This window comes from Sander vitreus, chromosome 24, assembly GCF_031162955.1.
Source record: "Sander vitreus isolate 19-12246 chromosome 24, sanVit1, whole genome shotgun sequence".
In the NCBI taxonomy this organism is placed as follows: domain Eukaryota; kingdom Metazoa; phylum Chordata; class Actinopteri; order Perciformes; family Percidae; genus Sander; species Sander vitreus.
Genome location: NC_135878.1, coordinates 13,253,443 through 13,276,836, shown reverse-complemented (window position 1 = coordinate 13,276,836; position 23,394 = coordinate 13,253,443). Strand labels below are relative to the sequence as shown.

Here is a 23,394-nt window from a genome sequence, read left to right as displayed (position 1 = left end):
AAGTTCAATACGATGAATGTATGAGGGCCAAGAAAAGCGTTGCAAAGATTAATCATCCCACAACATCAACTCAGGCATCCATCGAAGCGAGCCTGTTTAGCGCATCACCGTACCCATCCACCTCCCAAAGACACAGTGAAATAACAAATGCACTCACATTTCATTTGGCCAAAGACATTTGCCCAATAAACACGGTGACAAACGAAGGCTTCAAATTCATGGTCAAAACTCTGGAGAAACGATACGTGATCCCCTCGCGCAATTATTTTTCCAAGGTGGCACTACCCGTGATGTACAGAAAACGCAGAGGGGAAATAGAGAGTGAGCTTGCCGATGTAAAGTACTTTGCAACTACAACGGATCTGTGGTCAAGCAGGACAATGGATCCGTACAAGGGTTTGACAGTTCATTACATCGATGAAGATTTTGCAATGCAGAGTCGATGCTTGCAAACGTCTTTTTTTCCCACAAGATCACACGGGCGAGTCAATTGCCCAGGGCCTGAGGGAGGCGATGGCCTCTTGGAGCTTGCAGGAGGAGAGGCTTGTCTGCATGACAACAGACAACGGAGCGAATGTGGTGAAGGCAGCGTCTCTAAATAATTGGACTAGGCTCCAGTGCTTTGGCCACAGACTCCATCTAGCAATAGGGGAGTATGAATTAAAAGAATTGTATATTAATGAATATTAATATATATATATATATATATATAAGGGCTGTCAAGCGATTACAAATTTAATCTAATTAATTACATACTCTGTGATTAATTAATTGCATACATAATTAATGGTGCCTGAACCGATACTTTTAAGACAGTAAAAAAAGAAAAGAAAAAAAAGAGTACTAAACAACAGTTTCGTGATATTAAAGAACGGCTTGTTTATTGCTAAGGCCAAATGGTCAAAATTAAATGATTTAATAATAATGTATAACAATAACAATAACTTATTTCACTAGTAAATTGCTGTTGAACAACAAAAACAACCACCAGATGGGAAAAGGACATTTACAATAACTTCAAATGCACCACAAGGCTGTAGTTTACCAGTTTCATTGAACGCACCGTCTGTGTTGTTTTTCCGACGGCAGCTGCAGATTGTTACATCCCGGTGTTGAATCCTCTACAGTGTTTAGCGTTAGCTGTCAGCATTGTAACAGTGTTTAATCCAGCTACTAGCTAGCGGTAGGCTAACGTTAGCTGCTGTCGAGTATAGTGTTAACTAGCATCACGTGCAGCGGTGTTTGTGTTGTCTGTATCGTCTGTTTCAGAGCATCAGAGAGAAGCGCAGACATATCAGTAGCACCAGATTTCGGTAGCCAGGGTTGGCAGGAAGAAGATTTTTTTGGAAGTAAATGTTCCAATTAATAATCCAGGCAGAACATTCTCGTCTCCCTCCTTCATTTTATAGTCAAATTGTGGCTAGAACGGCTCCGGGTCAAAGGTCAATATGGAATGGATTAATCTGCGTTATTTTTTTTAACGCGTTATTTTTTTCTCAGATTAATCTAAATTAACGCGTTATTTTGACAGCCCATATATATATATATATATATATATATATATATATATATATATATATATATATATATATATATATATATATATATATATATATATATATATTTGAACTATTATGCTATTTGTGATAATTAATTGTAGTTGATCAGTACTTATTGTGCTAATGTGTGAATATGTTACTGATAATAACAATAGTAGCCTAATATAACAACTGTTATTTCTGCTAGTGTTGAGAAACCAAATCCAAACAGTTTTACTCATGTCTGACATAAGATTTAACTAACTTAAATCTTGAATAATATGATTGGGGTTGTTTATGAAATCTGTAGTTTAATTTTACATATGATTTATGTTCTTTCTTAGAGTATGCAATGAGAGATCCTCGGATTGGCCGAGCAGTTGGTCTCTGCAAAAAGCCGGTAAGCAGTTTCTCTTACAGCTGGCGACGTAAAAAGCAGCTAACACAGGCACAAAGAGAAATGAAGCTTCCAGAGCATACACTGAAGGCCGAGTGTCCCACAAGGTGGGGATCAAGGCAGGCAATGATTGCACGAGTCCTGGAGCAGCAGAGGGCGATTTCTCAGGTCTTGTCCGATGACAGAAAAGCCCGACACCTCATCCCCACCTAGCAGGACACAGACGTCCTCGAGGCCATCAACAAATCCCTCAGCCCTCTATCGGAATTTACTGATGCGCTTTCCAGTGAGAAGTATGTCCGCGTTTCCTTTGTGAAGCCAGTCCTCCACCTTTTCAGATCCTCCATCTTGAAAGTGAACAATGATGAGACAGACCTAACCTGCACCATCAAGACAAAAATCCTGAGCTATCTGGATGAAAAATACTATAACAATCTGACACAAGAACTGCTTGATATGGCTTCTGTGACGACAATGTTGCACCAATTCATGCCAGACTGACTTCTGAAATGGCGAGAACTGCACATGCAGCCATGGCTGTAAGTAATTATATTAATGTTAGATACACAGAATGTATGATAAATGAATGATTTTAAGTAGATTAAAATGATATGAAATCCAGTGGTGTGTAATGTACTCTCTGGAAATACCTTTAGATTATTAGGGCTATTCATTATTCATATCTTATTTACTACACTCTTCAAGGACATGGGCCCAGCTGATCCCCATGGTGAGACTGCTGAGGATGCACCCACTGCAAAAAAGAAAAAAAACCTTGGGGAGTTTCTTCAAGACTACTGAGGGAGCCACACAAAGAGTCAGTCCTCTCCAAGAACAAGCCATATCTTCTGAGCTACAGTCGTACCTACAATCAGGTAACATAGACAAAACTGCAAAGAAGTACTTATGCATCCCGGCTACAAGTTCTCCCTCTGAGAGGGTGTTCAGCACATGGAATATTTGTTTATTATTGATTGTATATTTTGAGTTTTATTCACATCCATTATGCAGGTACAATGCAAGTTTATATTTTGCTTCCTAAAATATATTTACTCAACGTAAAATGGAAAACGGTGCCCTGTTGAAGTTTTGCTACATTTTCTTTATTGTTTTATTTATTCTTATTTATTCTTTAAGGAGATGCACTGAATTTTGGTGAATAAGAGGACCTATTTTATTTTGATGCACACATTTGTACACTAGCAGGAATGTAGTACAATATGGATGTAAAAGCAGTTATAATTAGCCTATGTGACAATAAAATTTGTTTTGGTTAAAAATCAACAAATAATCGTGATAATTAATTGTGATCTCAATATTGATCAAAATAATCGTGATTATCATTTTGGCCATAATCGTGCAGCCCTACAATATATAGGCTTTCAATGTAGACATAGAAACGGGAGCGGAGAAATGCCCGTAGTGAATACTTTTTTTTTTTTTTTTTTTTAAATCGACTGTTTGCTCGACGTAATTGCATTTTAACATATTACATTTATACACCAAACCTACAGCATGCCTAGCTAGGCTACATGCAGAACATTGTATGTTATTTCCTCACTTGATTGCTGGTCATTTTGAAGCATCGTCTGGATGTCTTTACTTTACACACACACTGTTGATGTGATGGACAGTGAATCTGAATTCTGCCCAGCAACAAATTTGCGCCACAGTTGATAAAGGAAGGAAAAAAGGTTGCCAGTCTACGAAGGGTTAGGATGGAGACTGCTTTGTGGCTGCTGTCTCAAACCCCACGGTAAGCACCATTTCATCTTAACGTAACGTTAATACAAATATTTTGACATTTTCGCATGTGGAAATTGGTGTTCATCTGTCAAATAAGTCATGCCAAGTCATGGTATAAAGTAGCATTAGAGCCTTTGGATCAGGCTAACATCACACTAGCCGCCCTTTTTCACATTCATTTAAAATGAAAATATCCATGCTCTAGCTAAATGTACTAATCCGACTGAATCTGAATGTAAAGTTAACGTTAGCCATGTCAGTTTCGGTAAGTTAATTTACTGGCTGTTGTTCCATAATTTAATGTTACCGTAATTTGGCTAACCATAACGTTAACATTACACAGGCCAGTAACGTTAGCTAACGTTAACGTTTAGGCTTAATTGAACATTACCCGATATCCCTTAATGTTAACGTTAGCTTGCTAGCTAACACTAATTGAGTGCCGCACCTCAGTCAACACACTCATAGCGGTTAGTTTTATTTTTTTGGCCTAAATGGAACTGAAACCTTAACTGAGAACATAAAGCTGAAGACTGCCAACTAACGTTAAGTAAATCATATTTAAAAAAGGTGAAGGGGTTCAGGGGCCGTATAATAATTATAATAATAATAATAATAATGATTATAAGGTTTTATTTTTTACCGTACTTATTACCAAATTGACACAATGTAAAATTAGTTTTAGGACATTTTAGTAAGACTGTGGTTCGTTTCTGTACACTCGGCATTAAATCTGGTTAACAATTGATTTTGAAAACGGGGTTCGGAGTGCCAACGGTCATAAAACATCAGTAATTAGATGGTGCCCGTTTTCATTGGCTAAAGTTAGCCTTCAAAACACCCACGCACAACTTTTTGTTGAAGCTAAATTGACCATAAGCCTAGCCAACATTACATAAAACTAACATTAGCGGTTTATAGTCGGCTTTAACAGGGACTAAACACGTTGGATGGCCAAATTGAATCACATTTGACTTTGAGATCAATACAATTATCAATATCACAATTAATTTGATTAGTACTTAACTTTTCCTTTTCATGTTTATAGCAAGGGTAACTTTGGTAGGACTGTTAGTTTTTGTTTGTTTGCTTGTTTCACTTGTGACGCCTACCGCGGGTCTGATCTCGTCGCCGTCATCACCGCAAAAAAACCATTGGGCTGCACGTGTGTACGTTGTGTCACATGTAATGACATTGATTCATGGATTGTATCTGATGACATTGTGTCTTACATGGATTCAAGGTTTTCTAAACAAACCTTATCATCAAAATATGTTGTGTGATATTAAGTATTATGCAAGAAATAATCATTGTTTAATTATCCTCATCGACTGTATTCGCTCCTATTTCAAGAGGTTATGGAGAGAAAAAAACTTACATTGCTCGTCACTTCAGCTTTGCACAAGAGAATGGACATTATATAGGATATATTGGGGTTTCTTTTGTGTGTAGAAATTATTAATTATTACAGGTAACGTTTAATATAATACACAGTTGGGAAGGCAAAGACATTTCTCTGTTCTCAGCTGAGGTGGACATTACCGCTGCATTGTTAACCATTGCACTTTAGCCGAGCTGCTAGCGGAGTGCGACAAAACCGCACGGTTGAATTTCAGCCTGCATTCAAGTTAGCGGACTGCTGAGTCGCCCTCTCTGCTCTGTGTCTGCTCAGCTGCTAGACCACTGTGCTGCGAAGTATCTGCACTCGCCATTGTCGGCAAAAAAATTATTTTACATATATTTTATTTTTTTAATAGATCAACAGAGAGGAGAGAAAGCAGCGTGGCCGTAAATGACAGCAAGACACAGTAAAGACTCTCACATTGGGCCTCATTCACCAATATCTTCCTAAGAATTTTCTTTTTCTTTGTTCTTAATAAACTTCTTAAGAAAAGTCTATTTTGGATTAATGACATGTTCTTAAACAACAGAATTGTTCGCACCTGTGTTCTTAGGATTGATGAACCCCACGTCTTCGTAATTGAAAGTGCATGCCAGTTGTTTCTAATTAGAATAAACAAAACGCCACGCAAATTCCCATATAAGGACATGACACTTCACGGCCGTGTGAAAGAAAAGTTGGAGAATGTCCAAAAGACGCACAGACGGAACGAAAACGGAACTTCAGCTCAACTTAAAGCCACCAACAAAACGGAGGAATGGAAGAAGATCACGGATTCCGTGAACGCTGTTTCTGGACAACATCGCTCAATTGAAGATGTAAAAAAAGAAATGGTTTGACTTAAAATCCGAGACCAAAAAATCCGTTGCCAAACATAAGAGACATATGCTCACCACTGCAGGTGAAAAATGGCCGGGAGATGACTTGATTACGTAGCAATAATCAGGTGATTTAGTTCGTCTTTGCAGCAAACATAAAACACGGACTACTGTAGCCTCACTACCCACGGAAGCATGTGCATCACTGTGTCAGCTGCAGCTTCCGGTACTTTTCTACACACGGAAACAAACCCTGTCGGACTAACGTTACGTCACATACACACGTTGCCCACATGGCCCCCTGTCTTAAAGGGGGTCGGCCAATAACAATCATGTAAAAGGAGAACGGTGAAAGTTTACTTTTCTATCAAGCAGCAAAAAAGTTTTAACGTCAACTATCTTGCATGCGCACATCGCGATGTAGACGATGAAACAAAGTATCGTGCAGCCCTAGCTCCAAACTAACTTTTTTTTTTACTAGGAGCACTGTAGATCACATTGGACCAGGTCCAGATCATGTAGCCTCCCTGAGATAATTTAGTCCAGATTCAACAAGTCTATGTATTGTGGTTTGGGATCTGGACCTGGTCCAATGTGGTCTACATATGCAAAAAACAGTAAAATCTCCCTTTATTGCATTTTCACAAATAGAATAAAGCTTTCACAAATCTGAAACTGTGTTTGTAAGACTCTTTAGCCTCTCTGGGATAATTTAGTCCAGATTTGACATTCTACGTATTGTGGTTTGGGATCTGGACCTGGTCCAATGTGGTCTACATATGCAAAAAACGGTGAAATCTCCCTTTATTGCAATAAAGCTTTCACAAATCTAAAAGTGTGTTAATAATTAATAATTTACCTTAATGACTAACACCCATTCAATACAGTAATAGGTTCAAAAAACGGAGGATCAGTCACTTAGCAATGTAAATTATGTTTCCCTGCTGAATCGGACAGTTTTAAGTTATCCTTAAATTTCCCCTTAACTGCCGAATCGGAAGCTGCGAATCGGATGCCAACTTCAGCGTAGTTTTTTTCAGTTATGACTGACTTTCAAACTAGATAATAATACAAGTTATATGGCATTATAAACCAGAGCCAGCTCATACAACAATGAATCTCACCCAACAGTGTAACGTGTACGTTAAGTAAGAAAAAATATAAAAATATATAACATTGTAAACGTCTCCCACCTCTCCGCTGGCCAGCTGACAGTTTCCTCTCAGAGTTCATGTTGAAGTGCCTCTCCTCGACTTCTCCCCGACCTGCGTTTGAGGAAAAATACGAAGCTCACAACATATCCAATAACACACGTTAGCAGGAGCTAGCTGCGGCTAACGTTAGCTTAGCGCGCGGACTCCCTGAAACAACAGCAGTAAACGCGTTTCCGGTCAGAGAAAGAAAACAGACCTGCTCTTTGTAGCTTCGTTTTAGGTTTTAAAACCTCATGCAGCAGTTTGTGATGTTTCTCTCTGGAAGGAGACCAAACACTGGCGCGTTTTACTCCGCCGTCCTCATCGAGAGGTAAAATGTAAACAATGGGACGGAGGTCGTAGCGTCTTCCGGAATCCGGAAACACAAACACAACTTCCGCTACACTCCTCTGCCCTTCAAAATAAAATACATTTTTAAGAGTCGATTTTAACACACTGCCCTTAATAAGATCAGATCAAATCAGTGGTTGAATGTAACTTAGTACATTTGCTGATGTACTGTACTTTTAAGGTATTATTATACTTACGTATTTTATACGTCTAATAAATTGTACTTTGTGACTAGGATTGACTGCAAAGCCCAGCTCCAGCAGTACTAAATGAGGTCTCTCTGTTCTCTAAGCCTCTGCTTGATGTTTAAATAAGAAAAAATGTGAAAGATATACACTATTCACGATTACCCTCAGATTATTGTGTATAATAAATCTGTAACTTTGAAGTTCAATATTTAAGGATCATAGTTCAAAGAATAAGAATATAGTTGGATGACCAGAGACGTAACAAACTCTGGGTAAATATTGGAGATGTATTTGAAAGATGGAGACAGCTTGTAAATGATGAGGTAATCAAGTGATAACCACGCACTGCTGGGATTTGAACCCAGGATCTCCTGTTTACGAGACAGGCGCTTTAACCACTAAGCTACAGCGCCTCCTACAGTTTAAACAAACGGTTTGCTTGTTTTTGTTGGGGCTGAACGTGGTCCAGGTGTAGACCAGGTCCCTGTGACGCTGGGTGTGGTTCAAGGTGCATGTGATGCTGACTGAGGTCAGAGGTGAAATAAACATGAACTTTAACGACCAAGGCATTAAAGGGGCCGACTGCCTGATGTGAGCTTCTTCCCTGTTCTTCCTTACAGATTGGAGGAGAGGTAATAATCAATTTACTAGTTTTTATCAAAACAGCAAAATTAGGCGAAATGAACAGAAATGGCTGATGAATAAACCAGGTGTGTATTGTAGCTTAAATTTGCATTGCTCTGCATTTCATGTGTTTTTATGTATCATCTTAAGTCTGTGTTAAAGTAGTGTTTCTGTGTAAATGTAATATGCCAGGGAAAACAGTTGGCCTTTTCACCTTTTTCATTTGCTACCAGGGTAGCATGGGGATTGGGTACACATGCTGATGGGATGCAAACAGAGGTAATCTCTGCAACAACAAGGTGCTGCTGGGATTTGAACCCAGGATCTCCTGTTTACTAGACAGGCACTTTAACCAACTAAGCCACAGCACCTTTTCAGGACTGCTTTAATGTTAAGTGTTAATTTCTCTTCTACCTTGTATAAGCTGTATAACATGCATGCGCAGAGAGGAGGGGGCTATGGGCACTTGAGCCCCTGCCACTTTTGTCCTCAAGGCCAAAGTGCCCTTTTTTGTCCATATTTTATTTTTATTTTATATTTTTTCTCATATTTTTTCTTTGACGATGGCCCACAGGTGGTCCGTTTAAGAAGAATATTTAACAAATTAATTAGCTAGATAAAACGACCTAAACCTTCATATCACATGCTGACCAGGGTTATCGCGTGACCAAGGTTATTATAGTTTTGCTTTTTTCATTAGTTTTTATTTTTATTTTTGAAGTCAATCGACTCACACAGTTGTGTGGACATCCCAGTATCAATCCACATATTAACCCACGCTTCCTCCCGCTTTTGGTGTTCCTGCGTATGTACTAACCAGCAGCTAGTACATACGGTGAAAGCTCGCCTGTAGTGTTCTCTGTCCTGCGTTGTCTCCGTCATGCTGCCTGGCCCTGTATCCATAAATCCATGCCCTGTACCGGGGTTAGCTTCTGTATCAGGGAAAGGGGGCTTTGCGTTATCCTTAAGGTAAGCTAGGTTATCCTCCTAGCTTGTGTGCACTTCTCAAATGTACTTTCAAATTCGTGAGATTTTTCCCTGTAATAAATTGACCACATATTTTACCACCTTCCACTGCAAGGCACTTTATCTGACACAGTCATAATCAAATAGGACTGCCGCTTTCTTCTGACTTTCGGTACCGCTATGATGCCAGGTGAGAGGCACGGAGCCAAGGACATGTTGTTTTCAATTTGACGTGGAATGTCGGAATTTCTAGGTTCCCAGTCGGAAACTATACATGTCTACGGAAAATGTCATGGTCGGAGAGATATGACGTTATTTGCTCTATGAAAGATCGACAAAGACGAAAACTAAGGAAATTTACTCAATCATTTTATTTTAGTTAGTTTTGCAAAGTGACATTACAGTATTAGTTTAGTTATCGTTTTCTTGTAATGCCTCGTTTTTATTTTTATTTCAGTTAACGACCCCACCTAGTTTTCGTTATTTCATTCATTTTCGTTAACGATTATAACCTTACGCGTGACGCATGTCCGCTTCCTGCGGAATTAATATTTTGGGGCATGCTATTTCTTGCCATTGTTTGGAAATTGAGGAGAGGGTTAAATAAAATGGGTAGACGAGTTAGAGAAGGTCATCATTGTTAGCAGTGGAGCCGACTGAAACATTGTGTGCAGCCTAAGAAGTTGCTACATTAAAGTTCTATAAAAGCTTATCTTCACCTCCTGTAGTCTTATGTACAGCAGAGCAACAGAACAGGAGTGAACGAGAGCTAATGGACAGTAATCAGTCCCTCCAGGATTTTGCAATGTCCCAATCGCAACAATTCACGCAAATTCAACCAATCACCGTGAATGTGGTGCAACTCGCAATTTTGACCAATAACCAGAGTTTCCCGCAACTTTAACCAATCACAGCAGTCCCACGTGCCAGACTTTGTATCAGCATGTGACTCTGAGAGCCACTGACCAAGCGGGAGTGAGAACGGGTTGACGTACGTCGCCAAATTCATTTCCTTGTTTCTGATATGAAGACGAGACGTGTGTGACTCGAACATCTCACATTTACCAACAAAACGTACAGCGAAAGACGTGCAAAACATTTCAGACTGTCCTGCCAACCTGTATACATTTTAACATCAATGTACACTGTAACGTTTTTTCACTCTAAAGTCGCTGAAAGCTGCTGCTGTTTCAATCCTGTGGGCTCTCTGCAGAATCAGGCATTTTGGGCCGCAACAATCTCAAAAAAAGGCCGCAAAATCCTGGAGGGACTGAGTAATTAACTGAAGGGATACCATGAAGTACGATGTTACAGATATAGCTCCTGTCGGTAACATGCTAATGCGATTAGCATTACAAGTTCTAGAAACTTCATAACATTGATACAATGTAAAAATTGTACACAAGTGCATTCACCCAACTTTTGTATTCATGAAACAGCAAAATTTCAAAGTGGCTTGTTTGGTGCATAATTTTCCATGTAGCTCTCAGTCTCGGCCCCCCATCGCACCATCCCCCACCTGACCCTACCTGTGAATGCGCACAGATTCACAAAATGGATCACAACGAGCTGAGGACGAAAACAAGGACCGCTAGCTGGAAGCACAAAAACCTAATATATCGACAAAGACGAAAACTAAGGAAATTTACTCGATCATTTTATTTTAGTTAGTTTTGCAAACAGACATTACAGTTTTAGTTTAGTTATCTCCCAGTCCACCATTTTTTCGAAGTTAGATCTTCGGAATGCCTACCATCTGGTTCGGATCCCGGAGGGGGACCAGTGGAAAACTGCCTTTAACACCCCGTTAGGTCACTATGAATGCCCTTTGGTCTCGCTAACGCTCCTACCATTTTCCAAGCCCTCATTAACGACGTCTTCTGTGATTTTTTTGCATCGGTTTGTTTTTGTTTACTTGGATGACATCCTGATCTTCTCCCACGACCCGGTCCAACACACTGAACACGTCCATTTAGTGCTTCAGCGGTTTCTGGAAAACCGACTTATTTTCAAAGCCGAGAAATGTGAATTTCACGTCAAATCGGTACAGTTTCTTGATTTCATTATCAAAAGTGGCCATCTCCGTGCTGACCCGGCCAAGATCCAAGCCGTTGTAGACTGGCCCACTCCCATCTCCGTCAAACAGCTGCAGCGTTTTCTGGGCTTCGCCAATTTTTTATTGTCGCTCCAGGGCCTGCAGCTCCCCTCTTCCTGCTAAATGGCCGGTGTGTGTGAGTGAGAGCGCGGTCAGCGAGCTTGTTAGGCCCGCAATCTCTTACCACAGGTTCCAGTTAATCTTACAATGGATATGTGTGGAGTTATTTAAACAAACGATCGGGGAAATAGACGCCTCTTGTCTGCGAGTCTCATTGATAGAGCCTGCGGCTGGATGGAGCTCTATCAATGAGAGCTAGCTAGCCTCCTCTTAGACCTCTGAAATTAACAAAAATGCATTAAATTGAAATTGGACACCATTGTTAGCTTTATAAGACCTTGGGGTAGATGTTATATAAGTGGCGTGACAAAATTCAAACTGTAAATAAATATACTCTAGTTATGCCGAAAGTGAAGCTAACTAGCCGCGATCTGTACACATAGGATTGAAGGGACACTAGCAACTAAGGAAACCCCTACTTTTCATAAAAATGCATTAAATTGAAACAGGACACCATTGTTAGCTTTATAAGACCTTGGGGTAGATGTTATATAAGTGGCGTGACTAAATTCAAACTGTAAATATACTCTAGTTATGCCGGCAGCTGGCTAGCTCCGCGGAGCCCCGGTAGTCCAGTAACCGAGGAAACGGTGACTTTTACTGGGTATTGAGGTTGCCGCTTTCTCGTCAGACTGTGTGGAGCTCCTAAAGTCCGACACGTCTTATCAAATTTGCAATTAGCCATCAATTTTCGTAAAACGGCCCATATTTGAGCTTTATATAGTTGATTTCTCGCATAAAAAAGTCTCAGAAGTGAATTTAATAACGAAACAGCAGACAATGTATAACTTTGCAGTGTCTGAAATATGAGACCTGCTGTCTCGTCTCCAATGTATGTGTATGTGGTTCGCTCAAACCAATCAGCGCGCAGCTCATCTAAATATTCATGAGCATACCATATTTGGAAGAAAAGTTCTTGTTCCAAATAGAGCCATATTCACAGGGTAGTTAAGGGCCCATAAAATAGTATTCGGGCAATTTTCAGCCCAACCAATGTTACATACCCTATTAGGAGACCTTAAGGAACAGTGTGAAATACCCTATATAATCATTCTATCACCCCTTTAAGGGAAGTGAGACACAGCTTCTGTGTCGCTGTGCCGGTGTCTGTGTGTTTGATTGCAGGAGTGGAGCCAGGTGTGGCGGCAGTCAGGAGTCCAGCTGCACGTCGCCGGCAATCAGCCTCTGATTATTACACCTGGTTTCTCCTGCAACTCCGCGTCAGATCTGTTCTGAGAGAGGAATATCCAGACTTATCATTGCTCTTGGGGACTTTAACAGTGCAAACCTCAGCAAAATCTCAGTTATCAGTCAGTATATTAAACAGCTCATACAAGGTAAAAGAATTGAGTCTTTAATATTACTAAAGACCTCAAGGAGGTGCTGTGGCTTAATTGCTTAAAGTGCCTGTCTAGTAAACAGGAGATCTGGGGTTCAAATCCCAGCAGCACCTTGTTGTTGCAGAGATTACCTCTGTTTGCATCCCATCTGCATGTTTACCCAATCCCCATGCTGCACAGTATTTTACAAGTAGCAAATGAACACAAAGGACTGTTTACCCTGGCATGTTAATATACACAGAAACACTACATTAACACAGATTTAAGATGGTACATGAAAACACATGAAATTAGAGCAATGCAAGCATTGGCTATAGAACACACCTAGTTTATTCACCAACCATTTCAGTTAAACTTCTCAAACTTTGACTGCACATTCTAGAATGTTAAAGTTAATCTTGAAGTCTGAAAATTCTAGAATTTCAACCTGACATTCTTACACTAAAACTTCAAATTCAAGAACTGTAATAACATTCTAGAACAGCAATTTAAAGGGCCCTTTCTCATTTTCCAAATTTGTACCTCCTCGACCCTCCTGCTTCTGATCCGGAAATCATTCTCAGCGCGCCATGTTGAAGGACGTGCCAATTCCTAAAATGCACATCGAGGATCGAGGAGGCTCCTTGGAGGAGTTAAAATCGAGTATCCTCTCCGGAAGTCTTTTTACCCGTGGCATGTAAACAAAGAGGCATGACAGAGAGAGAGAGATAACAGAGTAAGATCTGCGGGCCTGTAGTTAGTATAACATTACGGATCGGGCCTAGCCTGATGTCCTCATACTCAGATTCTAGTCAGAATATGAGTCGGATACTGCTCCATTGGGCTGTGATTATGGGGCGTGTTTCAACCGAACCAGGAAAGAAAATGCCTCTGCACTCAATTGGATAGACCTACAACCAATCAGAGCAACGGAGTATGTGACGTATGTTGAGCTGATAAATTAAACTTTTGCTGAATCCCGTAGGGAGGATGGCAAAAACATCTTTCCGATCGACAAATGCCTCGATTGCGGTTCTCTGTTCCTCTTTTAAGCGGCAGCCATCTTTGTTGTAAATGAATTCAACCCAAGCGCTCTTTGGCGATGTGGTTGATTGCAATACTGTTGATCATCATAAGGGAAAGTGAAGTGACCATGCGGGTCTCTAAATCGGCGAAACTAATTAATTTAGGTGGGTGAAAGGTGGATGATTTTAAACTTACAGGCGGATTCACATAAAGAGCCAATCCACGCATTAATAATACATAGTGGGTGTTTCTCAATTTCAAGAATGCAAAGAACGGACTTGTGTTCTTGGGGAGAACGTTCTTGCTGGTTGTTCTTGGAAGAATGAACCCGCAAGTTCACGAGCACAGAAAACGCTGTTAACGTTGTTTGAGACGATGCGTTCTTCCTGTTATTGCTCAACCCCCCCAGCACAGAGGCTACCTGCAGTGCTCCAAAATAACAGCTAGAAATAAAAACCACAACAATATAACCACTTTATATTAAAACAATCTCCAGACAACAAAACCTCATAATGCTACAACTATTGCAATTAACAACAATCTCAACTTATTGAGCTTTAATTTTATTGTTTATGGTTTAGCTCAAACACCCATTACTTATTCAAAAGAGTGGAACGCGATCCCTACTATTATTAGTATATTAGTTTTAGTCAGTTTAAATAAAAAAAATAAGTAGGCATGTGTGAAGCTGTGGTGTGTGTGCGCTTGTGGAGTTTAACTCTGACAAGGCAATTAACCACAAGTTCCATCTTATGATGGACATGTGTTGTGATATTAAAACCAACGATCAGTCAACGGCGAAAAAAAGCCTCTTATTTACGGGACCGGTCTAAAAGACCTCTGGCTTACAGCGGGGTCTCTGAGCGTGACTGTCCGAGCGACGAGCTAGCGGCCCCCGGCAGGCGCAAGCTGGCGGCCGCGTCACTTTATGGAGCCTCTCAACTCCGAAAACTTTGGAGCAAATTGTCAATTTGGCAAAGATTTTCACAAGACTACCTATATTCAAAATCTAAATCGTTCATTTCTCGCCTAAAACGTTCTCAGAAGTGAATTTAGCGATGAATAAGATGGCGAAAATTGTTAAAATTGTCCCGTTTTTGGTCTGTCTATGTACCGGAAACCCGACCCTCATTGAATGCCGAAATGAATGTTGGGATACGGTGCTGCCAAGTTCATACAAGTTACCAACCAATGCATCCTCGGTAAAATGACCGTGTCAAGAACATTTCCGGGAATCTTAACTGTTCTTGGTGAAATGCGAACTTGTGTATTGGGACAGTACTTTGGCAACACGAGATGACGTTTCACAGGGACACAAGAACACAAGTCAATAGAAGAACACAGATTGAGAAACGCTCTCTGTCTGAGAGAAGAGGGAGGTGTCCGTCACCTGGGCACCGTGGTGCAACGATACCCGCACTTCGGTTCCGCTTTCTTTGCTTCCCCCCTACGTTAATATTGTCTTACACAATAAAAATTGAAATTCTACTAAACGCTGCGCTGGTTATTGTGTTATCACATAAGGGTGTATCACACAGGCATTATTTTTGTGTGTGTTGTGTGTCCTTCCAGGAACTAAGAACTCCCAAAACAGGGTCAGGTACAGACATGGGGGAAGTGACCGCTGCAACCTGGCAATTTTATGAAGATATGCATAAGGTGTTGGGTGCCAGGCCCTCACTCGACCCTCCTGTCGTGGGGGCATCCTTTTATGAGGATCCCACGCCAATCCTCATGGTATGTAATGCAGTACATTTTGTGGTCTGGAATTTCAGAATGGCAGAATGTTAACATGTTCTTATTGTAATGCACTCTCTCTCTCTTATATATATATATATATATATATATATATATATATATATATATATATATATATATATATATATATATATATATACACACACACACACAGAAACTTAATTTCCACTTGACATGGTCACAAACATTTGTGGATTGTAAATCAAGATGTATCTTGTTCCTTTAGGAGACTGTTGAGCCCTCATCCCCAGCCAGCACCTCTGCAGCCAGCAGTTCACCACTGCCAACTCCCTCACCCCAAATAAAAAAAGAAGGATTTCCTTACATTTGAGCACAAGGGCATCCAGGGGATGACCTCTCATATTCAGGGCTTAAAGTATTCTGGATCTCGGGCGTGCGGCCGTTAGAAAAAAATAAAATAAAATTGGGAACTTGCATGTGGTTTATTATTTTCGAGTCAATTGATTTTACCTACCAATCATATGAGAGGAACGCAGCTCTAACTAACGCAGGGCTTAAGTACTCGGGCCTAGTGCGTATGACTATTTTAGAAAAAGTAAATCAATTAAAAAGTCCACATGGGATTTGTTTTTGATGCGCTGGATTTAGCCAATCATCGAACTTCCACCTACCAATGAAACAAGTTCTAGCCAATCAGATGCAAAGTAGGACGGGTCTTTGCCGAAAAGCGAGAGTGCGGCGTGGTCTAAAAAAAAATAAAATAAAAATAATGGAGGCAAAGTTCATCAAACTTGGAGCATGTATCTAGATACAGCTTTAGTTGAGAAAGGAGTTAAAAACAAATGGCGCTGGGCATGAATAGAGGACAAGAGGAAAAGGGTGGAGACGGGAAGCTGTTTAGCACTCGGTGCCTCAAATTGAGGGAGCAGGGCGCTTGCTTCTGCAGCGCATGTTCAAGGAAGGTACTGTACGACAGCAGCGGTAAGAAAGTGCTTGCTAGTCACAAAGCTGAAGCCCAAACTGCCTTGACAAAGCTGTCTGTTTGGAATCAGCATGGCAGTTATTTAAACATAACGGCCTTGTCCCAGAGTTTAGACGTCTAGCTATATATAAAGCTAAACAATGCTACGTTTTTTAAGAAATGTACTTGGATCAACATGGACCAATCATGAATGTACTAATTCGCTTTTTTGATGATGACCTGGCCAAAGTAACACATCTAGAAAGTTTTGTTTTCACAATGATTCAAATAAAGGTTTCAGGCTCAGGATTATTTTTCACTTTAAGCCCTTTAAACATTCAAAAGTACCATCTCAAACCAATCTGATATGAACAGGCAGGTCACACAGAGTACTGAATGGCCCCTGCCAGCCAAATTATCTGCCGAACAGTTTTACGCTGCACAAAACAAAATAAGCAGGATCCTCTAAATAAACCCCTGCCATCTGATGCTGGCATTGAGCTTCTGTGCCGTGTCCCTGGTGTCTTTGAAGGCGGTACTTTTACTTGTGGCCTTTTCACTGCAGTGTAACACCTATAGCAATCAGATTGTAATAAAATTCTACATTGTGCTGCTCTTTTCACTGTGCTCCATTGCTGGTCATTAAACTCTTTTAGCTGGCCACCCTCTCTGGACCGGCATATTATGCACTCCCGACTGGCCTGAAATGAAGTACCGGTAACTATTATTTAACAGGGGTACACATGTCAAGCATATATAAGCATATATTACACATAGCCTATAGCGTCATATTTAAAACAACACCTGCAAACAGGACCCACAAGAGCTTGAGTGTAAGATGCAGGGATGGAAAATTGTTCACTCTGTTCTGTGCTCAAATGTTGGTACTCTTTTCGTTTGATCAAAAGGCTTTGGGCTGCCGGACTATTTGGGTTGCCAGGCCAGTTATGATTTGGCCAAATGTTGGTGCCATCTAACTAACATTTACAAACTTGGCAGCTAAAATGAACATACACTGGCTATTAACAAGCTGGGCAAGCCAATCACTATTTTGCATTGCATTCAGTTCATTTAAACAGGTCCGGGCTAAGCCCCGATCAATGAGCATGTTTACATGCACACCAATATTCCACTATTATTCAGAATATGACAATATTCCGAATTTGATACAGGTCACGTAAACAGCATATTCCTGTTTGGACATTGAATAAGGTCTTTTTCCGAATATAACATTTTCCGATTAAGACATGGAATATTCCGATATTACTGTATTTGGGTTTTAGAGGCATTCTTTGGACATGTGTGTGAGTGAGTTTTGCTGGGGGCCAGACTTTGCTGATGCTCCCCACAAATACAGAGCAACATTGGGTGATGGCAGCCGTTTGCTTGAGACTTTTTACGGCAGCTTTATGTATTGCTGGCCTCCTATGCGACTCTTAAGTCTTTCTACCAAAAGTTCCTAATTTCAATGTTTTTTTGTCGTGCACAGCAGGCTTTACATATATTTACAACACAAAATGTACTGTTCTCAAGCCAAATCTTTTTGAAAATGTATTTTGACCCATTAGATGAAAGGAATGTTAACGAAACAGTTCCAACCTATGACTTCTAGAAGTAGCTATTTTTGATGAGGAGATACTGCTGCAGTTTGCATTAGTGGTCATTGGTTCCATGTTGGATTTATTTCTGTCATTTTGTAACATCCTGATAAATATACATTTTTCCCCTAACACCTTTAAAAACGAAACTGTAATCAATCATCGATTTGACCAATCATCAAAATAATTAGGAATTACCATGATTAAACAATGTGATTTCATGTAAATTAAGTCACCTCTGGTGGGACATCACCTAAAAAGACCAAGAAAAGAAAAGCCATTTAAGTGACTTAAGTCTCATTATATAAACTAACCTATCTTTGGATTTGGAATGAATAATTAAAATGTATAACTCCAACCAAAATTACAAAATCAGTAACTAGCAAAAACATTAAAGATTTCACATTTCTTGTCACATGCGATGTAGGCAAATTTTCCTTTGGTACAAAGTTACATAGACAACATGTATTTTCCTTAGCGTTTATTTACAAAATGTATAAAGCAAAAAACAATATCTAACTCAACTAAAACATCTACAGCCCTATTTTAACAATCTGAAACGCAAGTATCAAACGCAAGTAGCTTTGTGGGCGGATCTTGGGAGCACGCAAATCGAAATTGGGTTAGTCTGAAGTAGCTACATTACTCATAGGTGTGGTTTGGGCGTAACGTGCAATAAACCAATCAGAGCGTTATCTCACATTCCCTTTAAAAGCAGGCGCGCTTGTTCCATGGCGGATTGCTATTATAACGGAGGATTTGCTTGGCGCACGCTCTTAATACTTCCATGGGCACACGCCAGGAGCGGTTCACAGCTGAGGAGACCGACGTCTGCTATTGATTTTTCTTTTTGACAAAATGTAAATGCAAGAAATGTCACAAAAATATACTTTCCGATGTTTTGGGCTCACTCTCACTGAATCATGGAGGTTATGAATGCATGGTGATATTTTTGCAATGTAGTCCAACATTAGACCGAGATTACCTCACTATAGACGATGCAGCTCTTCTGTCTCTCCTCTCCCGTGCTGCTGCTAGGGCATTTAGGTTAAGTGGCATGGGCACATGCAGTTCAACATCACATCTCCTTAAGTCCTCTAATATTTCCTCATTTATGTCACCAACACATGAAAATGTGTAAAACCAGGTCATAGTCTTCCTTGTATTTATGTACGGTTTGCAGAAATGGGACTGCTGGGTCCGTGAGATGAGAGAAGCAAAGTGTACGCGCCCTTAAAATAGTATCTGAATAACGCGCCATTGACTTTAGACTAGGTTTTTCCTGGTCTGTGGCGGAACTGTTTTCTGAAACTGCAAAATAGCACTAGGGAACGTTTGCGCCGGAACACGCCTCCTCTTGTTGCTGAACCGCCCCCCGGGAGCGCAAGTTCATTCCCTAATTTACTGATGTGTCTGTTGAGTGAAAAGTCCCCTGTGCGTCGGGTGCAAAATAGGAATGATACATGCGTCGGTGTACAAAGTCAATTGCGCTGGGTGCAAGATAGGGCCCGATGACTATATCACAGATGGACTCTTCTTTGTTAAGGCCACAGTCTTGACAGTCCACTTCCGGGAGGGTCTGGCCTAGACAGAGAAAATTTGAAGGGAGACTTGCGTCTCCTCACGGCATGTTCTATGTCTGAGTCCAATAAAAGGGTGTAAAATGGGAAGTTTGCTTACTATTAAAGTGTGTATGTCTGCATGTTTAAAGTTAATCTGTGTAAGTTCAGGTGCCAGGTTAGGGGAGTGGCTATTAGTTACCTGCAAGAGAGCGTACCGATGTGAAGCCTAGACTAACGTCAACTTAGCAGCAGTGACAGTACAATTCCTAGGTAATGAAAGCAGATATCCTGAAATCCCTCTGACATTTTGTTTTCATCGTGTATGTAAACAAAATGAAAAAAAGAATTTTGCACCCGGCTTTATGATATATTCAGAACTATCTACCGAAAATACATGCAAAATTGCACATATTTAATGAGATAATGCCTAATTTGCATAATTAAACATACAAATTTCAAAAAGTTGTAATACATTTTTTTCATATACTTGTGTAAGTAATCAACTGAGGAAGTTTCATGGCTGTATCATTTTAAAATTTTACCCTATTCACCTGTAGTGTCTCGCCTTAAACTGCACTGTTACTTGTATTTTTGTACATTATTCTATCATAGCCTATTTTCTTTTCATGACCGTTTTAATTGCTTTTCATTGTTTTATGTCAATCACTTTGCATTGTATTGTTGCTGACATGTGCTATAAAAATAAAGTTGCCTTGCCCTAAAACCTCCACGTTGTCAGTCACTTGCGTCTCAGGACAGGAAATTTGGCACAGTTTAATTTAACGGGAATCTGTCCTCGGTAGTACCGATGTAATTTGGTCAGTACGCAAAAAAGTACAGAGTTCAGTATCCAACCTTGTCACAGCCCTTCAAACTTAGGAGTGAAGACTGGAGAGTCTGCTGGGAGACTGAGTTAGGTGGCTGGTCCTTGTGACTACAGAACAGCTGCCATTTATGAAGGCTAGCGTTGTATGCAATTTCCTAATAAGTAAAGATAATTTGCAAACATGAACAAGTTAATATTTCCATTGTTCCATTGATCTAAACAGTAAAAACATTTTTTTAAAACTTCATTTAAGATATGTCATTTTAAAACCTAAAATTCTAATTATTGGATTTTAGACTTTTCAGGAGGGTTACATCTCATAATACTTTTAGAGAATTCATTAATTTCCTCTCCTTCCGGACTGGATCTCCATGCAACACGTCTTAAAACACATGGATTCTCATGTGTTTCCTTAAATGTCCAATCTCTATGAAAGTTTTCTTGCAGATAGAGCAGCCAAATGGTTTCTCTCCTGTGTGGATTCTCATGTGGCTCTTTAAATGCCAACTCACTATGAATGTTTTCTTGCAGATAGAGCAGCCAAATGGTTTCTCTCCTGTGTGGGTTTTCATGTGTCTCTGTAAATGTGCACTCTCATTAAAGGCTTTCTTACAGACTGAGCAGCTAAATGGTTTCTCTCCTGTGTGGATTCTCATGTGGCTCTTTAAATGCCAACTCTCTATGAATGTTTTCTTGCAGATAGAGCAGCCAAATGATTTCTCTCCTGTGTGGGTTTTCATGTGTCTCTTTAGATATGCACTCTCTTTAAAAGCTTTCTTACAGATAGAGCAGCTAAATGGTTTCTCTCCCGTGTGGATTCGCATGTGTTTCTGTAAACTTCCACTCACTTTAAAAGCTTTCCTACAGACTGAGCAGTTAAATGGTTTCTCTCCTGTGTGGATTCTCATGTGGCTCTTCAAATGCCAACTCTCTATGAATGTTTTCTTGCAGACAGAGCAGCCAAATGATTTCTCTCCTGTGTGGGTTTTCGTGTGTCTCTGTAGATCTGCACTCTCATTAAATGCTTTCTTACAGACTGAGCAGCTAAAAGGTTTCTCTCCTGTGTGGATTTTCATGTGTCTATGTAAGTGTGTACTCACTGTAAAAGCTTTCTTACAGACTGAGCAGTTAAATGGTTTCTCTCCTGTGTGGATTCTCATGTGGCTCTTTAAACTTCCCCTGTCTCTAAAATTGTTCTTACAGACTGAGCAGATAAATGGTCTCTCTCCTGTGTGGATTCTCATGTGTGTCTTTAAATTTCCACTCTCTGTAAAAGTTTTCTTACAAACTGAGCAGCCAAATGGTTTCTCTCCTGTATGATATCTCATGTGTCTCTTTAAACTTTCCTTCACTGTAAAAGTTTTCTGACAGACTGAGCAGCTAAATGGTTTCTCTCCTGTGTGGCTACTCATGTGTGTCTTTAAACTTCCATTCCGTATAAAAGTTTTCTGACAGACAGAGCAGCTAAATGGTTTCTCTTTTGTATGAGCTATCATGTGTCTCTTCAGACTAAATCTCAAATCACTGATAGGGACTTCATTATTTTTCATAGAGTTTAAACCTGACTGAGGTTCTTTGGTCTCCTTCCAATCAACAATGGCATCAGTCTCAGGTTCAGAAGAGTCTCCAGTCTTGTCATCAGTAGGTGGTTGTAAATGTGTATCTGGATCTGATTTCATGGCTGGTTCTGGTCCTCCACAGTCCTCTCTACCAGCTTCTGTTTTTATCTCTTCAGTTTGTCTTTGATGAAGCTGTGAGAACTGAGGTTTCTCTTCATCATCTTCACTCTTCACAGGGACCAGAGTGAATGGGAACTTGGTGATATCAGCCTCCTCCAGCCGTTGAAGCTGCTCTTCATCCTGACCGATCCAGAGTTCCTCCTGCTCCTCTTTAATGTGTGGGGGCTTTGTGTCCTCCTGATCCAGACTGGAGCTCCACTCCTGCTGATGTTCTTCACCAACAATCACTTTCTGGGCATCTGAAGGTAAAGTTGAAACACAAACTGACAGCTATTAATGTGAATCTTAACAATACTTTGATGAGCTACATTCACTTTCATAATAAATAGGGCTGTCAGGATTTTCAATTCAATCTTTGATTTTAAGATTTTTTTTCCAGCAATGACACTCACAATAACAAGGGGGACATGAATGCAATATGAATTACAGAGGGTCAGCTGAATGCACCATGAAGACCAGTCAGAGTCAACAAGCTTTAACAATTGTTTTACATAACTCACAGGGGAAGGCAAAATGCTGTCGCACTGGTAGCTCAAAAGAAGCATGAGGCTTTTCCAGTTCTGTCGTTTCTAGGGATGCAACAATTATACTCTGTTGGTACGATTATGGTCTGAAAAATAATCATGGTTTCATGATTGTTATGCATTAATTATTTCACTGCTAATGTATGAAATCACATGACCACTGTAGATTATAATTTGTTATATATTGCTGCCTTTTGAAAGAGAAAAAACTAACAGTTTTGAATGTTTTGAAAAATGATTATATGATCAACCTGTTTATTTAAATTCATTAGAAAAGATTAGAAACTAGAGGTAAATCAGTCACACCACAACCAAAGGCCAAGTTGCCAACAACAGTGTTGTCCTTAAGAAGAAGATGGACCTTTTTATGGCTAGAAGCGGCCATGCTAGCTGGTGCGTCTAAAAGTTGGGGCTGCTAAACAAGATGCACCACTCATGGGGAGATTACCAGCATGTTGCCAATGCTGGATAAGCATTTATTTACAAATACTGAGTCGTTTGTCAATCGGGCGAAAACGCAGGTCTTTCCATTTATTGTGAATGCCTGCGACAAAAAGTTGTGAATGATTCTTTTTTGGAGAAAAGCAACCCAACATCACCCTATGGTGGACAATTAGGTTACCGCTGATCATTCTTGTCAGTCTGCTTTTCACTTACCAGGAAACATCTTTGCCTTTACCGC

General features: G+C 40.2%; 2 protein-coding genes and 2 non-coding genes across 6 annotated transcripts in view; 1 reads left to right on the top strand and 3 right to left on the bottom strand.

Annotated features, from left to right (window-relative positions):
- Positions 1 to 23,394, top strand: part of LOC144512820 (uncharacterized) — a 289,800-nt gene that overhangs the window by 85,339 nt on the left and 181,067 nt on the right. The gene's annotated exons all lie outside the window — the stretch shown is intronic.
- LOC144512809 (uncharacterized) overlaps positions 1 to 23,394 on the bottom strand; it is a 50,059-nt gene that overhangs the window by 10,726 nt on the left and 15,939 nt on the right. Inside the window, exons 1-2 of one of the 3 annotated variants that reach the window (XM_078243751.1) lie at positions 7,312 to 7,455; positions 7,095 to 7,166 (exon numbers count right to left, since the gene is read on the bottom strand). In XM_078243751.1, the coding sequence (XP_078099877.1) occupies positions 7,095 to 7,134 (40 nt within the window). In that variant the 5' untranslated portion in view covers positions 7,135 to 7,166; positions 7,312 to 7,455. Of the gene's footprint in view, positions 1 to 7,094; positions 7,167 to 7,311; positions 7,456 to 18,527; positions 22,428 to 23,394 lie in introns of those variants that run through there. The other 2 variants (XM_078243750.1, XM_078243749.1) reach the window with 2 other exon arrangements.
- Positions 7,974 to 8,046, bottom strand: trnat-cgu (transfer RNA threonine (anticodon CGU)). Its single transcript has one exon. It is a non-coding gene; the product is annotated as a tRNA-Thr (tRNA).
- Positions 8,555 to 8,628, bottom strand: trnat-agu (transfer RNA threonine (anticodon AGU)). The gene has a single exon. It is a non-coding gene; the product is annotated as a tRNA-Thr (tRNA).